This window comes from Zingiber officinale, chromosome 6B, assembly GCF_018446385.1.
Source record: "Zingiber officinale cultivar Zhangliang chromosome 6B, Zo_v1.1, whole genome shotgun sequence".
Classification (NCBI taxonomy): Eukaryota; Viridiplantae; Streptophyta; class Magnoliopsida; order Zingiberales; family Zingiberaceae; genus Zingiber; species Zingiber officinale.
The window spans coordinates 9,908,477-9,927,532 of NC_055996.1; the positions used below are offsets into that span (position 1 = coordinate 9,908,477).

Here is a 19,056-nt window from a genome sequence, read left to right on the forward strand (position 1 = left end):
TTTTTTATTCATAAGAATTTACGGCCGCACCGTTTTTTTCCAAACATCGAATTTGGTTGTCTATCTCCTAGCATTCTACAGAATTAATAGGGTTTAGAAGACCACTTCCAGTATTCGTGCAATAATCAACTGAAACAATAGTTATCCGATGCATCAAATGTTCAAATCAAGATTCAAGATGGACAACAACAACCAAATCTTATCCCAGAAGTCATCTAAACTCAAGTTGAACATAACTATAAATTATTGGTTCAGCATGGTATATCAGTTCAATAGTAAGTTGACCTTTCACCTTGGTATTTGTTGGGCCAAAGATTTGAAAAGTGGAGAAAAAAGGAGTACATGATCCAAACAACAGAATAAGTGATAGCAGAGAGACAAAGAATTGACTTATCTCGCCATTGATTTTGTTCAAGGTGTTCAAGAGTTGGAATAGGTAGATGTTGGTTAGCTACAGAACATAACATTGAGAAGAAACTATAGCTTTCTTTGACGAAAGCAAGGTACTTGTGCTTTCTCCACTAATATATGGGTGATATAATCTCATAAAATCAATACTTCAGAAATATAGTAAAGAGAACAATCACCAACTTTAATTAGCATTTCATATCATAAAATATGATTTCATTGCTACCTAATCTACCGTTTGGTTATCTAATGGTACATGTTTGTATCCGCATGATTCAGATGCATTAATGATTACAATTGTTCATCCAAGAAAATTATTGGTGTTCATCTTTACAAGCACATATGTATAGACACTGGAGAACTTGAATAGACCATCAAAGAAAAACTCCTATTCTTTCATACTCAAGGACCTTATCAATGATGGCTTTTGGAAGCACTACAATGTTATTCATTTTCGCAACTATTTTCTCCACTGCAGAACAAAGTTCAAGCTGAGTATTCACTGTTACCACTTAATGTTTATTATCCAAATATATAGGTTCTAATTGGTTAGACTCACATGGAATTTAAATTATTCCAAACACTTGAAATCATTAAACTTCTCATTACAACAAAGCTTTGTGAAATCCACAATCGACTGGTCAGAACAGATGCACCAGAAGACCTAAACATGGCGAAGCCAACTATACGAAACCTACAAGCTTCAGTTAAAATGCCAGACCCAACATCAGCTCCCCAGTCCACCTCACATTTCCCAACAAGCTAAAAGCAACTTAAATCGACAAGATGATTTAAAAAGAACCAGAGAGATCTCACTGAAGGAGGCGATGAATCAAACAAGCTCATCGGAGAAGGTAAAGCGATGATCAACGAGACAAACGTCGAATTGCATAAGATTGAGAACTCTACATACCAGCGGGAAATCACTGGGGAACTCGATCAAGTGGAGCGATCTGAGCGTCGGATTGGGCTCCCCGCGTTGAAAATCGCCCTCTCATCGCCCACTTCGATCTTACGACCTTTCTTCGAGGATTCGATCCAAGGCGCGAAACATTGATTAGGGTTAACAAGTCGCTTCAATTAAACAGGCAATTATTAATTATTTAAAATTCACAAAACTCATTAAAATGAATAAAACTAATAAGAATATTTTTTTAAAAAAATGAATTTAAAAGGGCCGCATGTCTCGCGGCGAATATATAATTAGTACACAATATCAAAAACTAATTTAAAATTTAATATTTTAAAATTTCAGAATCGAATACACATTTTCTCCGAATTATTTGGGCCGAACCGGTATGTTAACCGGGACGGACATGGAATCAGTTGGCCAGGCCGACACCACAGTCCGTTTTATAACATTAGTATCGCATAGAGAAATCCGATGCGGAGACGCCTCTCCACCGTCCAATCTCTATCGCGCTGAATCATCGTTCGACAGCGAGTCGCGGTGGTGCGATCGGACGGAAGATTGGACGTCCCGCATAGACGAAATTACGCGGCGCCTATTTTAGGAGGGGAAGGCGAAGTCTGCGTCCGGTCACAATAAATACCTCCCCATCCCTCTCACTGCGTTCCTTTTTCCGTCTCTCAAAACTCTCCTTTCGGTTGCCATCGATCGCAAGATTCCCCTGCGATTTCCGGCAGCTTAAGGTTAGGGCTTCGGTTCTTGCTTCTTGTTGTTTCTATCTCATCTAGGCTTTCCGCCAGTACATAGGATCGAGATTTGTTGTTTGCTCGATTGCTTTTACTTTCCTTGTCGTTTTAGGGTTTGTCGTGCTTTCCCTAAAGGAGAGGTACCTTTTTGTTTTATGTTTGATTTGAATAAAAAAAGTTGTTTCTTTGTTCTCATGGTCGGTCTAGGGTTTTGATCCTTAGTTTTTTTTCTCTTTTTTGTTTTGTTTTGTTTTGAATGCTAAAAATTTGCAATTTTTTTTAATGTTTTATGGTATCTACTATCCTTTGTCGTTGATTCGTGTATTTTATTGCAAACACGAGAATTGCAAGACAGTTTCAACTTTTTTATCTGATAAAGTTTATCTGATTTTAGGACTATCTATCGTTTTGGTTCAATTGTTCGTATGAATCTTAGACTTAATCAGATTTTAGGACTCTCTATCGCTTGGGTTCAATTGTTCATATGAATCTTAGAATATGTTACGAGGTTATCTATCAAATTGTCTTTTTGCACTTGTACTCTGCTATATTACAAAAAGTTGTATCAAATTTCTGTCTAGTTTGTGTGATGGAAAAGGTAGTTCAATGGATGCAAGATCTTTGTTCTTAGTTAGCAGAGTTAGGGTTGTAAACACGCCGAGCTGAACTTTGAGGTGTTCAATCTTGTTTAACGTAACCGAGCCGAGCTTAAAATGAATCAAGCTTTTTAAATGATTATTTAAGCTTGGCTTGGTTTATTTTTTATGAGCTTAAGTTTGTTTGAAGCTTGGCTTGAGCTTGGTTCGTTTAGATGTTATCGAGCTCTCAATTCAAGCTTGTTTGATTGTTTGATTAGTTATTGAGCTTAATAATTTAAATATATTTATTTATTTTATTATTTATTTAACATATTGAAAAGAGTTTATTCATGAATATGGTTCGTGACAATTGTTGGCGAACGTTATTTATGAATGTTAACGAGTTGAACACATATGTGTTTAAGTTTGTTTGTTTAGTTTAACAAACTGTTTACGTTTGTTTGTTTAAGTAATCTTGTGTATAATGAATGAACATAAACAAGTTCTTACCAAACCGAACACCAAACTTGTTCACGAATGTTTGGTTCATTTACAGTCCTAAACAGAGTAATCGTGTTGTGTTAATTGTGTCATAATTGTATTGTGTTGCCTGTGTTAATGCAATACTATTTAGAACAATCTGAAATTTATTGTATTTTTTCCCAAAATAATTTTGATATGATAGAAGATTAGTTGAACTTGTAGAATAAAAAAGTTATTAAGCTATTAAAAACCTTGTTTGACTTGACAAATTGATCAATCTGGGTCATCCATCCACATGTTCTACTCATGTTGAATCACTTCACTTTTGAATTGTTGTCTATGTCGGTTGTGTGTTAAACATAAACATACAGATTGTTCCATGTTATAGTCTATGTTTGATATTGTCAGTTATGTTCTGAGTTCCTGTCGTCATGATGCAGGAGAGTTAGCAATGGAGCACAATGAGTCTGGATGCGAAGCCCCCAAACGTCCAATTCTTTGCATCAACAAATGTGGTTTCTTCGGGACCGCTGCAATGATGAATATGTGCTCCAAGTGCCACAAGGAGATGATTCTGAATCAGGAGCGGGAGAAGCTGGCACAATCCTCCATTGAAAGCATCGTCAATGGCAGTGGTAGCGGAAAGGAACCCATCGTTTCAGACAATGCCGATGCACTTGTAGCTTCTGCTGAAGTAAAACCGCCTACAATCCAATCATCTGATGTTATGGGATCAAATGAAGTTGGAGAAACAAAAACCAAGGAAGGTCCAAAGAGGTGTGCTTCCTGCAAGAAACGTGTCAGCCTGACTGGATTCAGTTGCCGGTGCGGAAACTTTTTCTGTGCTGCCCACCGCTACTCAGACAAGCATGACTGCTCGTTCGACTACCGAACGGCAGCTCAAAATGCTATCGCTAAAGCGAACCCCGTCATCAAGATGGAAAAGCTCGATAAGATCTAAGGACATGCCCTGAAGGTCAATCGTCTTGGTTCCAATGAGATCCACATACAGTGCCTTTTCTCTCAAGATGTCGGTGTCCTTTCTCGCTGTGAATGGCTGTGGAGGTATGGTGCAGTAGTGCATCCTTGCAGCCTCGAAAACTCTTTTATCTTTGGAAAAGGTTTGCATGTTGCATCTGGTGTGTAAGCTTTAACCTGTGCTCCCTTAGTGGACAAGTATGTTCTCTCAAGTATGGTTCAGTTAGTTATGGAAGTCGCTTTCATTCCTTACATGGTATCTTCTATTTGTGGTGGTAATTATTCAGTGATTGAATTGGTGAAAGGTGCCTATTTAAATTAGTGTTCATGAGTTTGAATGCTGAATTATCATCTAAAATAGTTACTTAAACATGTTATTCAATACACATTTTTTAGTACTATCAAGAAATCCAAGTCTCCGACTCTATTTCATCAAGCAAACTTGTGATGGTAAAATGTCTCGGTTATAAATGGCAAAAATTAGGAGTGTATTTTAAAAAAACATTTCTTTTTCATTTTTATCCAAGAATATTCCAATCCCCTCTCTCGGGAAGGCAGGGTCTCCTTGTATCACTTTTTGTTATTCAGAGAATGTGTCACTCGTATTTGCGGTCGGATCGTTGTCGCGATCCGGTCGTAATTGGTTGTGATCTCTTCCTGGGTTCATTATCCCCATCAGGTTATAGTTTGGTTCGGAGCGGGCGGTCGGAGGTCGCCTGGAGACCACTTATCCACCACTGAAGGCCTTCGGGCGGCCTCCGGTCGTCCGCTCCGAACCAAACTATAACCTGGTGGGGACAATGAATCCAAGAAGGGATCGCAATCAATTACGGCCGGATCGCGACCACGATCTCGCCGCAAATACAAGTGGCACATCCCCTGGACCACAAAAAAGTGATCCATGAGATCTGCTCTCCCTCTCGGGACGGTCCAGTGACTAGCGCATAAGGTGCTACTATCATGAGATCTGAAATTCGAATTTTGGTATAGTCGAGCTAAATATCTCTCTTATGCGTTAGTTACTATTCTAAAGACTAGTAGTCACTGCTCTGGTACGAATTGACGAGGACGTTAAAGCAAGCGTGGTCACCTTTTCGACACCATAAATTTACGTTATAGGAACGGCTACCTAGATAGAAATTCATACCTGCTATAATATAAATGTAAATTTAAAATTGACATGTCAAAAAATCAAAATCTAATACTCTACTTAACGCCAGCTGTGTAATCTATAATTTTTACTTAATTATAAGGCTATGTTTGGTTGGGTGTAATGTAATCTAGCTTGTAATGTAATCAAATTTGTAATGTAATATAATGTAATCTTGATTACATTACTACGTTTGGTAATGTAATGTATGTAATCTTTGATTACATTCTTTTGTTTGGTATCCATTATTTTTTATAAGGAATGTAATTCATATTATTATAAAATGACAAAAATATCCTGTGACCTCTATCGGCGGTCGTCACACCTCTGTCGGAGTTTGCGGCAGCCATCGGCAACCAGCTACCGCCGCCACCGTCGGTCGCCGCAGCAGGCCACCGTCTTCACCAATCGGCGGCGATGGGCAACGGTAGGCGGGCGACAGCGGACGACGACCAGCGGGCAACGGTGGTGGACGGCGATCGGCGGCCGACGATTGGCAGCGACAGTGGTGGCCGATTGCTAGCGGTCGGCGGCGGCCGGCGACGACCGACGACTGGCGACGACCGGCGGCCGGCGACCGGCGACGACCGGCGGCCGGCGGCCGGCGACGAAGGTCGGAGACCGGTGGCGGGCGGCGGTCGACAACAGACTAGGGGTATATTCGGCATTTAAACTTTGGTGAAACAATGACCTCGTAATGTAATCGGATTACATAGCATTTGCTTTGTAATCCAGATTACAAATCTTCACTACCTTTTGTAATCCAGATTACATTACATTACAAGTTTTAAATCAAACCAAACAAAATAATCGACTTTGTAATGTAATATGGATTACATTACAAGGTAGATTACAAGCTACCAAACGCAGCCTAAATATTCAATTTTTAGGCTAAATATTCAAGGTGAAGTGCAAAATATCCATACATCGATATTCAATTTTTATTATCGAGCAATTAATAATGATTATTTTTCAATAAATTTCTTATTTTTTTCACGAGAATCTCAATCAGTAAAAAAACTATTGGCCAAGTAGATAACGGACTTTATATCTCTTGCATTTTCTGGTTTATTTGGCGCCTGATTTCTCCATCACGATCGGCCAATCCATCGACCTTTGTCGTCGCCTTCTTCTTCGTGGTGGGTGGCGGTGGTGATTGTCGTCGTCCTACTCGTCGGTGTCTCTTATTCCTCTTGGATTGATTGCTCGATTGACTGATGGATTGTGTCGCGATTGGTCGAGGGAGAGTCGGAGGGAGGATATGTCGTCGGACAGTCGGAGTAACTATGGCGAATTCAACCAGAAGATTGACTACGTCTTCATGGTGGTGCTGACCGATGACTCAGCGGTGGGTAAATCACAGATGATAGACTAGGAAACAAAGTATCAATCTTGGTAGGCAGGGGCGGATCTAGCAGGGGAGGGGCAGCATTAGCGGTCACCCCCCCCCCCCTTTCATTACCGACTGTAGAACTTGTTGAACTCCGGGTAGCTTCTGGAGTATGCAAACTGATCGTCGAGGCTAGTGTTCGACACTATCTCCGTAAACGATATTGCTCCGCTACGGTGCTTAACGGATTGTTGCAATTCGTTCCCAAGATACAACGACGAACGTCTCGGAATCGTAGCACTCCGACTTCCGAGACCAGCGAACCTTTTAGTAGACTTCTTGGACTCTTGTATGCACAAGATGAGATGAATGCTTGAGGAAGAGAAGAGAGGATTGAGTCAGTATTCCATCATCTGGAGGGTTCTATTTATACTGAAAGAAGAGGTTGAGTGTCCTTTGGGTGAGTGGATGTGTTCCTTGGGCTGGATCGATCTAGATCATCTATTCTGAAGGGTTGTAACCCTTCACCAAGCCCACTTCAATCTCATCCATCAGATCTGAGGAGTTGTGACCCTCAGATCCGCCTATTGTCATCGACCATCGGATCTGGATCCATTGATTCGATGCTTCAGATCAAGTCTCATCCCAGGTCGTCAGATCGTTACTCTTTGCGATCTAACGCTCTAGATCGCATCACAAGCGATCCATCATACCTATTTGATCAACGTTGATCAACGGTAGTCATCCATTCCCTAAGTCAACTGTCCAGTCATCTCCCTTTGCCCACGAGGATGTCGCGTAGGTACTGCCACGTCAGGTACGAGCCTGACACGTCACCCGAGTGCCACGTAGGCACTGCAATGTCACCTACAAAGCGCCCATTGCGCCCATTGCGCACGTGCGCACGTGGCGGGTGGCGGGCTCACAGGTGCGAGCACCTGCTCGCCCTGGGCTAAGGGGTCACCTGTCCTTTTATTTTTTTTTTTAACTCCATTAACACATCTTCATTAATAAGTAGAGAATACACATCGAGAATTCTCGATGTGGGACTATTCTCCCATGCACTTTATTAATGAATTATAAATGTTATTTTGTGCTGACTTTAAACATTAATTTCTCATTCACCCTTAATCGGTTTTGAGCAAATTAATAGTCTAAATCTATCTACGTGAATCGTAGATTTCAATTTTGAAGTCAATTACGACTTTCAACAATTGATGGCTTCCTTCCTCTAAATCGTTTTGGTCCATTTAAGGCCCCAATATCCAACAATCCCCCACATGAATGGAAATTAATGCAATGCGTGTATGCATGCTGACATTTTACAAGAGTCCAATCGATAAGTCACTGCATCGGGAGAGGTAGCTTGTGGCTTTGAACCTTCCGTAGTGAAATGCTATCGAGTATACTAGGCTGCGCAGTGAACGTGATGTCTTGAACTGCTCAGCTGTTGGTGTATACTGACACTCACCTACTTTAGGTTCTCATGGTTGGTTCCATTTCGGCCATGGATACCATCTTGGATTCATGAGTGTTTCATTAAAGCGGCCTATCTTCACACTCACATAAGTGACACTTCTATCAAGAGTATCCTACCATACTCCACCTTATCAGGTATAGAAGTCACTAAAAGCATAAGCTTAACCTCACTACATGAGGTAGGACAGCACAAATTCATCCTAGGATTGGGATAGAGATAAACTATCTAATGTGCTGGACCACAACTTCTGTAACTTCGTTGTCCCATTGAACCAAGATCTTGGGATCTCCAGTCAACAAGGTTGGGTTACCGCTACAGTCGTTTTTAGTTGTAGATTTTTAATCTCATTCCTCTTGATGAGCAGTATACTTGATCTCGACTCAACCCCTTCGTTAGAGGATCTGCCAAATTATCTTTGGACTTAACATAGTCGATTGCAATCACTCCATTCGAGATCAACTGCCTAATGGTATTATGTCTACGACGTATATGTCATGACTTCCCATTATACATATTACTCTGTGCCCTTCCAATCGCCGATTGACTATCACAGTGGATTAGTACGGCAGGCACAGGTTTCACCCAGCTAGGAATATCTTCCAAGAAATTCCGCAGCCATTCAGCTTCCTCAGCTGCTTTGTCTAGTGCTATAAACTCGGATTCCATAGTTGACCGAGCAATGCAAGTCTGCTTAGTGGATTTCCAAGATACTGCTCCCCCACCGATCATGAATACATATCCACTAGTGGATTTGGAGTCTTTTGTATCTGATATCCAATTAGCATCACAATATCCTTCCAACACAGCGGGATATTTTCCATAATGTAATCCATAGTTCATAGTATATTTCAAATATCTGAGAACTTGCATCAATGCTTTCCAATGGGTGTCGTTTGGATTACTCGTAAAACGACTCAGTTTGTTGACCGTACAGGCAATATCCGGACGTGTGCAGTTTGTGAGATACATCAAACTGCCTATTATCCGAGAATATTCCAACTGCGATATGGTCTCACCATGGTTTTTCGCTAAGTGTTGACTTAGATCCATAGGTGTTTTCACTGTAGAGAGATCGTACGCATTGAATTTTTTCAATACAGATTCTACATAATGGGATTGTGTTAAAACTATCCCTTCTGATGTCCTGAGAATTTTAATTCCCAATATAACATCTGCTTGACCCATATCTTTCATATCAAAATTTCTGGTCAACATTTTCTTTGTAGTCATGATTACATCATGATTACTGCCCATTATTAGCATGTCGTCTACGATGATTACATAACCTTTGGTGTGTTTTTAACATAAATACATTTGTCACATTCATTTATTCTGAATTCGTTTGACAACATTACTTTGTCAATTTTTTCGTGCCATTGTTTAGGCGCTTGCTTAAGTCCGTATAACGACTTAACAAGTCGACACACCTTTTTCTCATTTCTTGGAGCTATGAACCCTTCGGGTTGCTCCATATAAATTTCTTCTTCCAACTCACCATTTAAGAACGCAGTCTTAACATCCATTTGATGTATTTCAAGGTCATACAGTGCTGCAATGGCTATTAGCACTCGTATGGACGTAATCCTTGTCACCGGTGAGTATGTATCGAAGTAATTAAGGTCTTCCTCTTGCTTGTACCCCTTGGCTACAAGTCTGGCCTTATACTTGTCAATTGATCCATCAGCTTTATACTTACGTTTTAGTATCCACTTACAACCTAATGGTTTATTACCAGAAGGAAGGTCTACTAATTCCCAAGTATGATTATTCATGATAGACTCAATTTCACTATTGACAGCTTCTTTCCACATTGGAGCATCGGGTCTAGAGAGAGCTTCACTTAATGTTCTTGGTTCCATTTCTGACATGAAAGTCATGAAATCTGGCCCGAACGATTTCTCAACTCTAGCCTGTTTGCTACGACGTGGCTCTTCACTTTGATCGTCAATAGTCCTTTTATAACAGCTAAGTTCGGTAACGTCATTTTTGTTTAAACTTCCGTTGTTATAACTTTCAACGTTTCCCTTTTTATTTGGGAATACGTTTTCAAATAATATCGCATTCCGAGATTCTATGGTTGTTCCCACATGTATATCAGGAATGTCTGATTTGTGAACTAGGAAACGATATGCACTACTATTATGGGCATATCCGACAAATATCGCATCGAACGTTTTAGGTCCGATCTTTACTTGCTTTGGTTTAGGTACTTCGACCTTTGCCAAGCACCCCCACACTTTCAGGTATTTGTACGATGGCTCGCGACCTTTCCATAGTTCATATGGAGTTTTATCATTTTTCTTATGAGGGATTCTGTTGAGAATGTGATTTGCCGATAATATTGCTTCCCCCCACAAGTTTTGAGGTAAGCCTGAATTTATCAACAAGGCATTCATCATTTCTTTTAGTGTCCGATTTTTACGTTCGGCAACACCGTTTGATTGAGGTGAGTAAGGCGCCGTTGTTTGATGGATAATGCCAGATTCTGTACAAAATTCATCAAACGGTGCACCATATTCTCCACCTCTATCGCTTCGAATTATTTTAATATGTTTGTCAAGTTGGTTTTCAACTTCTGTTTTATAGGTTCTGAACGCCTCTAGGGCTTCGTCTTTACTTCTTAAAAGAAAGACATAGCAGAACTTTGTGCAGTCATCGATAAAAGTAATAAAATATTTTTTACCTCCTCTAGTTTGCACAAATTTCAAGTCACATAGATCACTATGTATTAACTCTAGAGGAGTTGTTGTCCTTTCCACCGAATGAAAAGGTAGTTTCGTCATTTTCGCTTCCACGCACACTTCACATTTGTGTGTTCCGTCAACATTGACGTTTGGTAATAAATTTAATTTGACGAGACGTTTGAGAGTATTATTATTCACATGTCCGAGTCGATCATGCCATAAATTAAAACACTCAACAACATAGCTGGAAACATTTATTTTATTACCATCAAAATTTCAGAGTACAGGCATTACAACCATTTTGAATAGACCCTTTTCTAGGCACCCCTTTCCTACGAAGACACCATTCTTCGTAAGTACAAAGTTGTCTGACTGGAACACTAGCCTAAATCCGGCCTTGACCAATGCCGCTCCAGAAACTAGGTTCTTACTGATGTCGGGAACATGGAGTACATCAATGAGTGTTAGCTCCTTTCCGGACGTCATCTTCAGAACAACCTTTCCGAGTCCAACAATTGGCGACGTCGTGGAATTACCCATATAGAGCTTCCTGCCATTTATCGGAGTATACTTGGAGAACATCGCTTTATCGGAACAGATATGACGAGTTGCTTCAGTATCAATGAACCACTGCTTCGGGTTGGTATCCACCAAGTTGGCTTCAAATACAACCGCAGTGAGATCCAAGTCCTCAAGAGAGGTTGCGACATGATTCGCAACATCCTTTGGCCCCTTGGTTGGCTTTTTTGGGCGTCTGCAGTCCTTGGATAGGTGTCCTGCCTTTCCACAGTTGTAGCAGGAGCCTTTGAACTTCTTTGCTTGAGCCTTCTTTTTAAACTGCTTCGGCTTTTTGGCGTTCGGCTCGACCAGGTTGGACATTTCGTCTATAGTCCGCTTGGTTCCTCTGGAGTCAAATAACTTTCGATTATCCTCCTCTATTCGTAGCCTCAGGATCAGGTCTTGCAGCCCTATTTCCTTTTGCTTGTGCTTTAGGTAATTCTTGAAATCCTTCCATGACGGAGTGAGCTTCTCAATTACTGCAGCAACTGCGAATTTCTCGTTCAGCTTCATGCCTTCGGCGTCCAGATCATGCAGTATTAATTGCATATCTTGGACTTGAGATGAGACACTTTTTGAGTCCACCATCTTGAAATCCAGAAATCGACCGACGATGAATTTCTTCAATCCAGTATTTTCGGTCTTGTATTTCTTCTCAAGGGATTCCCACAAAGATTTTGCCGTCTCCAGAGAACAATATACGTTATATAACGTGTTGTCCAAGGCGTTGAGTATATAATTGCGGCACAGAAAATCTCCATGAGACCACGCATCGCTAGCAGCCTTACTACCTTCCGTAGCGGCTGGCGTGTCTTCGTGCAAAAACCGTACAAGGTTTAGCGTTGTTAGATAAAACAACATCTTCTGCTGCCATCTTTTGAAGTCGGTTCCGGTGAATTTCTCCGGCTTTTCTCCGTGCGGAATGGTTGTCGGAACGACGGTCGGAACGATGGTGATCTCACTTGGTTACCAGGATTCATAAACTCTAATACTTAAGCCTGGAGGTTTAGAGTTCGAATCCTGGGGGAGGCAAAAAATCCATTGGCCAGGGGTGGAAAGTCCTAGTGAGTAACGGCACGGCCAAAGGGTCATCGGTCGACGATAAGAGAGGTCGCCAAATGGGCCGACGACATAAGGGCCGCCAGTTAAGCCGCCACAAGGGCCGCCCAAGAGGCTAAAGGACCGGGTCATTACAATAGAACTCTTAGTATTATAAGATTTCATTCGTGAAGATTGAGGATACTGTCTCTTATTCTATATAATAATCGTCCTTCCATATTTATATTTTTGGATCCGTCGCTGTTGGTAGGATATCAGCACCTGCATCAATGACCGCTATACCAGTTAGAAACATTGAATGCTTGCTTTTTCACAGTTTACTAAGTTTCTAGCTGCACAACCAATGAATGTCAGCCGTTATAGTTATTGATTAAAGTGTTGTGACTACAACCAAATCCTGAGCTTTTGTACATTTCCATGATGCTTAATATTCTTGGATATTTCTTCATGCAAACCTGTTGTTCATGTGGTGCTTTGTTGAAGATTTTCTTTTGCATTGAGATTATTAGAGTGTGTTTGGTTCGGAGTTAATCTTGGTTATTCATCCAAGGTTATCAACAAAAACCTTGTTTGGTTTAGGTATTCGATGATTTCCAAATAATGTTCCATGCCTGACACGTCAGCAAAAGAGTCATGCAGTCCGGAATCGGAAAACCTCAGAAAACTAAGGTTTTTCTTGATTCCGGGATTAACGAATTTTTTTTACCAAAAATACCTTCCGATAAGAAAAAACATGAAAAAAAAAAGAGAAAAAATGTAAAAAAATGTTTTAAAAATTTTAAAAATTTAATTTTTTTAAAAAATAAATAATTTTTAAGAAAATAAAAATTTTAAAAATAAAATTTTTAAAAATGTTAAAAAAATTTAAAATTTTTAAAAAATTTTAAAAAAATTTAAAAAATTTATAAAAATTTAAAAAATTTAAACATTTTTTAAAAAATTTAAAAATTAATTTTTTTAAAAAAAAATTAAAAATTTTAAAAATGTTAAAAAAATTTAAAAATTAAAATTTTTTAAAAAAATTTAAAATTTTAAAAAAAAATTTAAAAATTTATAAAAATAAATAAATTAATTAAAATTAAAATTAAAATTAAAATTAAAATTAAAATTAAAAAATAAAAAATAAAAATATAAATAATATAAAACATTAAAAAATAAAATAAATAAATAAAAATTAAAATAAAAAAAATGTAAAAATATAAATAATATAAAAATATAAAAACATTAAAAAATAAAAAAACACATAAAAAATTAAAAAAATATACAAGAAAAAGAAAAGTAAAAAAACATTAAAAAATAAATAATAATAATAATAATAATATTATGTATAGTTAGTTTTGTAATTGAGGGTAATACGGTAAAATATTAAAGTAGGGTATTCATTAATACTTTCAAACAAACAAATTTTTGTTGCATTACCTAAGTTAAACCAAACAACATTTGGTTATGTTTTATTCCCTATAACCTTGGTTATGTGATTACCTGATAATCACATAACCAAGATTATACATGATGACTTGAATCAAACGCACCCTTAGTGTCTTGTCGCATGACTGCAATCACTAAAATAAACACTAGGGAACGACATCATATTGATAGTCTTTAATTTCACTTGCTATACACTGTATTATCCCTATTAATATTTTTTCATAGAAAGCTGTTGTTTATGTGGTGGTTTCCTATATTATTATTATTTTTTTTACAGTAGGACTTCCTCTATAGTGCTTGGTCACATAGCTACAATCTCTAAAGTAAACAATAGTGAACTAAATCATATTGATCATTGTTCCGGTCAAATACCATGATCAAATCATCGGTCAACAAATATACTGACACGTGCATTTTACATAGATCATTTGTAAAGGAGATGAAGGATTCTGAAATGGACTCCAAAAGAGGATTAGACTAACACCGTGGGATCTCGGTAGGTCACTTCGACGCTCAAATTAAAATTTTCTTGAGGTATTATGCGAGAAAAAAAAAAGTGGAGAAGAAAGAGACAACTTGGTGGGGTTGTAGAGAGTTCGTATCTTTTACACTTACCCTCTCTAGGGTTCATATAACTATTAGAAGAATATCTTTATATTAGATGCTCCAAACGTCGCATGCTCTTCCATCATCATTGTATACGCTCATAAGAGGACCAGATCCGACATCCGTTATTCATTCATCAGGCGCCACGTGTTTGTAGAAGAACATTAGAGAATCAGATCTGACAACTTCGTAACTGCCTCTCTATTCATCTAGTGACGCATGTCATGGAATATTCGTAGTCGTTGTCCACTTTTTCTGAGAGAAACGACCTTGTTCGGGGGGTGTAGAGAGGAAGTCCGATACCAGGATGGATGATGAAATATCGTCAATATTAAGTGGCCTTGTGAGTAGGAGGTGTCGACGGCTTGGGTCGAGGCCTAAATGATGGTATCGAGATTGGAGACTAACAAGGAAGGTATTGGTGGCTTGGACTGAGACCTGAATGATGGTACCGAGATCTGAGACTAATAAGGGAGGTGTCAGTGGCCTGGGCCAAGACTTGGACAAGGGTGCTAGGATCTGAGCCTCAAAGGAGCAATGTCCGCGATATGAGCCGAGACTTAGATGATGGTGTTGAAATCTGAGTCTGACAGGGGAGGTGTCGATAGCCTGGGCTGAGGCCTAGATAACGGTGTCAGGATCTGAGTCTAGCAAGGGAGGTGTCGACGATTGATGTCGAGCAGGGTAGATAGTGCCGAGATCTGCAACTAAGACACGAAGGGCGTTGGCAATTGAGGCCGAGCTAAGTAGATGGTGTTGAGATCTGCGATTGAGACAAGAGCTATGTTGGTGACTTAAACTTGGGTAATATTAGCAAGGAGCAGAAGATGTCGGGGATTAAGGTCGAGACGTATGTGGCATCAGGATCTTAGACTGAGCAAGAAGAGATGTCGGCGACTGAGACCAACCCAAAGGGAGTGTCGGGATTGAGGGATTAGACATGGAGGATGTAAGGATCTAAAGTTGAGGCATGAGCGATGTTGATGACTGAGACAAAGACTAGGTAGATGTCGAGATCTGAGATCGACCCAAAGGGGTGTCGAGGTTGGGAACTAAGTCATGGTGCCATCGTGGTTGCCTTGCACTTGATCAAACTTGAATCTCTGGGACGAGCATGTCGAGCTTGTTCAATCAGACCCAAGTCTCATTTGAGAAGAGTCCAATTCCCTTTGTATTATTTTTGACCCATCTTGACTTTAATTGATAGATCAATATGACTTTTAACCATACGAGACATGTGAGGGTTACAGAAAACTGGCACATCAATCATCTTTAACCTCACTTGCTATTCACTGTATTATTCATATGGATATTTCTTCATGCAAACAGGTTGCATGCATTTTTTATCTATTATTGTGACTCTTATTCTTAGCATTTTTATCTTCTCATATGATAAATTTGGTGTTAATATCATATTTTACAAGTATGAATTTATTTTAGACTTAATTATAAATTTTTCTACCAATTGTGGAGTTTAATCTCATGTTTTTTATGTGATTTTATAGGAAATTCAAAGAGTCATGGTTTAGGGTCGAGTTGGATCAAATTTGACTCGATTTAGAGATCAAATGAGTGAGATCAAGCAGAATCAGTATGAAATGTTGATTAGATCAAGACAAATCTTATTCCTTCATTCAAATTTAAGTATCTTATCCTTGATCCAGATCTGAAATGATATGGACCATTGAATCCAAGTAAGAAGGCAACTTGATCTGGACCACTTATCTTTTTATTAGCTAGATCAAATGACCATATCTTCATCTATCTTCCTCATCAAGATGGACAACTCATATTGGATGGGAAAACCCTTTCCTTTATATTCTCTCATGTGGCACCCAGTGAAGACCCCGCGGGTCATCCGAGTTGGTATGTGGCGGGTGTTACCACAATGAGGTCGCAGGGTCGATCCTCGGGGCAGCTAGGGAATAAATCCCCTATCCCCGTATTACACCCGGTCTGTCACATGCTCGCTCGGATGCTGCGATTTACCTCCCTCGTGATGGCCTTGGGTCGGGTACGGCGGGGGCGCTCGGGGCGAGCGTTTCGCCTTTTTTTTGTCACAATGTGGCGCCCAGTGAACCTTGGGTCGAGGCTTTTTCTTCGTCGCTGTTCACGTCTTTTCCTCTCATTTTCTTCCCTGATGCCCCATTCTCCTCTCCTCGCAATTATTCTTCCATCTGGTGATGGCAGCATCTCCGACAACTTTTGTCAAGGCGACAACCTATCTTAGGGTTCTTTAACAACGGATGGGTTCTTCTCAGGCTGTGGAGAGCCCTCTTATCTCTCAGGAAGAAGTCGCAGCTTCAAGCTAGGGTTCCTGCCGGAGTGGTTAGCTCCGGCAGGCTCTTCATCAGGAGGAAGGCATTCCTATTTCATCCCTTCCTCAAAGGAGATCTTTTGCAGACGTGGCTACGAATGCAAAGGATTCCACAGTGAAAGCTGACTATCTTTTCTTTTTCTCTGGCAAGCCCTTTCTGAAATTCCACACTGGTTTTGCTAAGAAGCTTCTTGCGGATGACATTGTGGAAGTAGGAACTCTAGCAAATTCAGTGTGTATCAAATTCTAGCTGAAGCGAAGTTGACCTCGTTGCTCTTCTTTTTCTCCAACGGAAACCTTTCTGAATCCAGCATTGTGCTACTGTGGAGGCCTTCTTCTGTGGACGACATTGCGGAAGCAAAAGACTCCTCTATCTTAGTTTGTGTACCAATTTCCAGCCAATCGGAGGTCAGTCGTTGAGTTGTTGACCACCAGGGCTGGTGGTTCCAAATCCTGGTCCTTCGTGTGAACGACAGGGGGTAGTTGGATTGGTGTTTGATTGCGAAAGAGTGATTTGGATAGTTTAGTTTACTTTCTTGTTGATTGTTTCTGTTTAGTTGTTAGTTGACTTTTGTGTTTGATCTAGAGTAATGTTATGATGTATGATAGATTGTTTGTTATTGCACTTTGTTAGTTTCATTTATGTATGATTATTGATCAACTATCATAAGCTGACAATGTGGTACAAGTTTAGGTTTAATGCATAATTAGGGTTTGTTTAATTGTTGTTAAGTTTGTTTAGTCAATTGCTTTTGTTTCATTGTTGCTTTCCTTATGCATTTTCATGTTAATTGTGTTTTTTTATGTTATGCTTATTGATGACGAATCTTGTGTCGTAATGTGATAATACGGTGCAAGGATAGTTTTCAATTGTTAGCTAGGTTTGATAGTCAATTCATTTATGCATGTTTTTGGTGTTATCCGTAGTGTAGAGTGACACTTGACTATAGGTTCATCGTTGCTTATTAGGGGTGTAATCGAGTCGAGCCGAGTCGAACTCTTGAATGTTTGAGTTTGACTCATGTATAATCGAGCTGAGCTCGAGTTTTATTTAACAAATATATTCATAACTCACAAACTTATTCAAGCTTTTATCGAGCTAAACAAGCTTAATAAATATAAATTATAAATTTAAATATTCATTAAAAACCAAATTATATATTTAGAGAAAATTATAATATTTTTATTAAAATTTATAATTTTATTCTAATAAATAAATTTAATATATTTGTCTATATTTTTCATAAGTAGAGTGTAAAATCTATAAATTTAATATCAAAACTATTATTTTTTTATTTAAAAGTTGATTTATGAGCTTAACGAACATGTTCATAAGCTAACGAGCCAAATATTGTGAAACTTGAGCTTGGTCTGTTTATCTTAACGATGCTCATTAAATGAGCTCAAACGAGCTTTTATCGAATCGAGTTTCGAATAGCTCATAAACGGCTTGGTTCATTTATACCCCCATTGTTTATTAGTTAGAATTTCCTTTATTGCATTAGGTGTAGAAACCCCCAAAACAAACCCCTAGTTCAAATTTGGTCTAAAAACAAATACCCTAGCATTGGTTCCGTGAGAGAGATGACTGTTGGTTAATACTCGGAATATCGTACTGTTCCCCTGTACAAAAATTTTGTACAAGTCCTGAACCATTCCTAACAACCTATTGTGTTCTTTAGAAATTAAATTAGGAATCGCAAGCGGAACTTAACATTATTGATTCCAAATTTTACTTATCTGTTCTTAGAGGTTTAGACTTGGATCACAAACGATACTTAACATTATTAATCCAAGTCCACCCATGTTACAAAGTTGATTAAATATTTATTTCTATAATTGGCTTCCAGGTTAAACATGGCGAGGCACCAGTCCTTCTTGGTTATGGGATCATCCACCACTTCCTTGATAAAGCCTTTTAAAGAAATTCAATATTCAATCTCCTTATAGTAACCCTAGGTTTAACCAATAAGAACAATCGAATCACAAGATCGAAAAAGAAAAGAAAAGAACACAAACTCGAATCACAAATTTGAAACCTAGAATCATATGCCTCTTGTGTTTGGTATTTCAAAATCTATACAAAGAAAACTAGTATGATGCGGAATAGAATTACTAGCTATACCTTTCTTTGTAAGCAACAACCTCTTAATCTTCTATCGTATTCCTCTTCTTATCTTGGGCGTTGTGTGAGCAACGATCTACCAAGATGAGAACCACCAAGACAACTTCCTTCTTGCAAGTTTCGACCACCAACCTTCAAGCTCCAAGGGATGCAAGAGCAAAGCCTCCTTTCTCTCCTTCTTCTCCTAGCAAGAACCGGCAACCAACAAGAACTCCA

At 39.1% G+C, this 19,056-nt stretch overlaps 1 protein-coding gene and 1 long non-coding RNA gene across 7 annotated transcripts in view; one reads left to right on the forward strand and one right to left on the reverse strand.

Moving 5' to 3' along the window:
* LOC121991925 overlaps positions 1-1,480 on the reverse strand; it is a 29,941-nt gene extending 28,461 nt beyond the window's left edge. For all 6 annotated transcript variants that reach the window (XR_006114770.1, XR_006114772.1, XR_006114775.1 and 3 more), the window contains exon 1: positions 1,322-1,480. This is a non-coding gene — a long non-coding RNA (uncharacterized LOC121991925). The remainder of the gene's footprint in view (positions 1-1,321) is intronic.
* A 431-nt stretch (positions 1,481-1,911) lies between these two features.
* On the forward strand, positions 1,912-4,355 carry LOC121991924 (zinc finger A20 and AN1 domain-containing stress-associated protein 8-like). Its single transcript, XM_042546007.1, has 2 exons — positions 1,912-2,061; positions 3,566-4,355. The coding sequence occupies exon 2, from the start codon at positions 3,577-3,579 to the stop codon at positions 4,084-4,086; it is 510 nt and encodes a 169-aa protein (XP_042401941.1). The 5' UTR covers positions 1,912-2,061; positions 3,566-3,576; the 3' UTR covers positions 4,087-4,355.
* The last annotated feature ends 14,701 nt before the right edge of the window (positions 4,356-19,056 follow it).

Coding starts and splice junctions, on each gene's coding strand:
- LOC121991924 (XM_042546007.1), top strand. CDS start 3,577: ATGGAGCACAATGAGTCTGGATGCGAAGCCCCCAAACGTCCAATTCTT.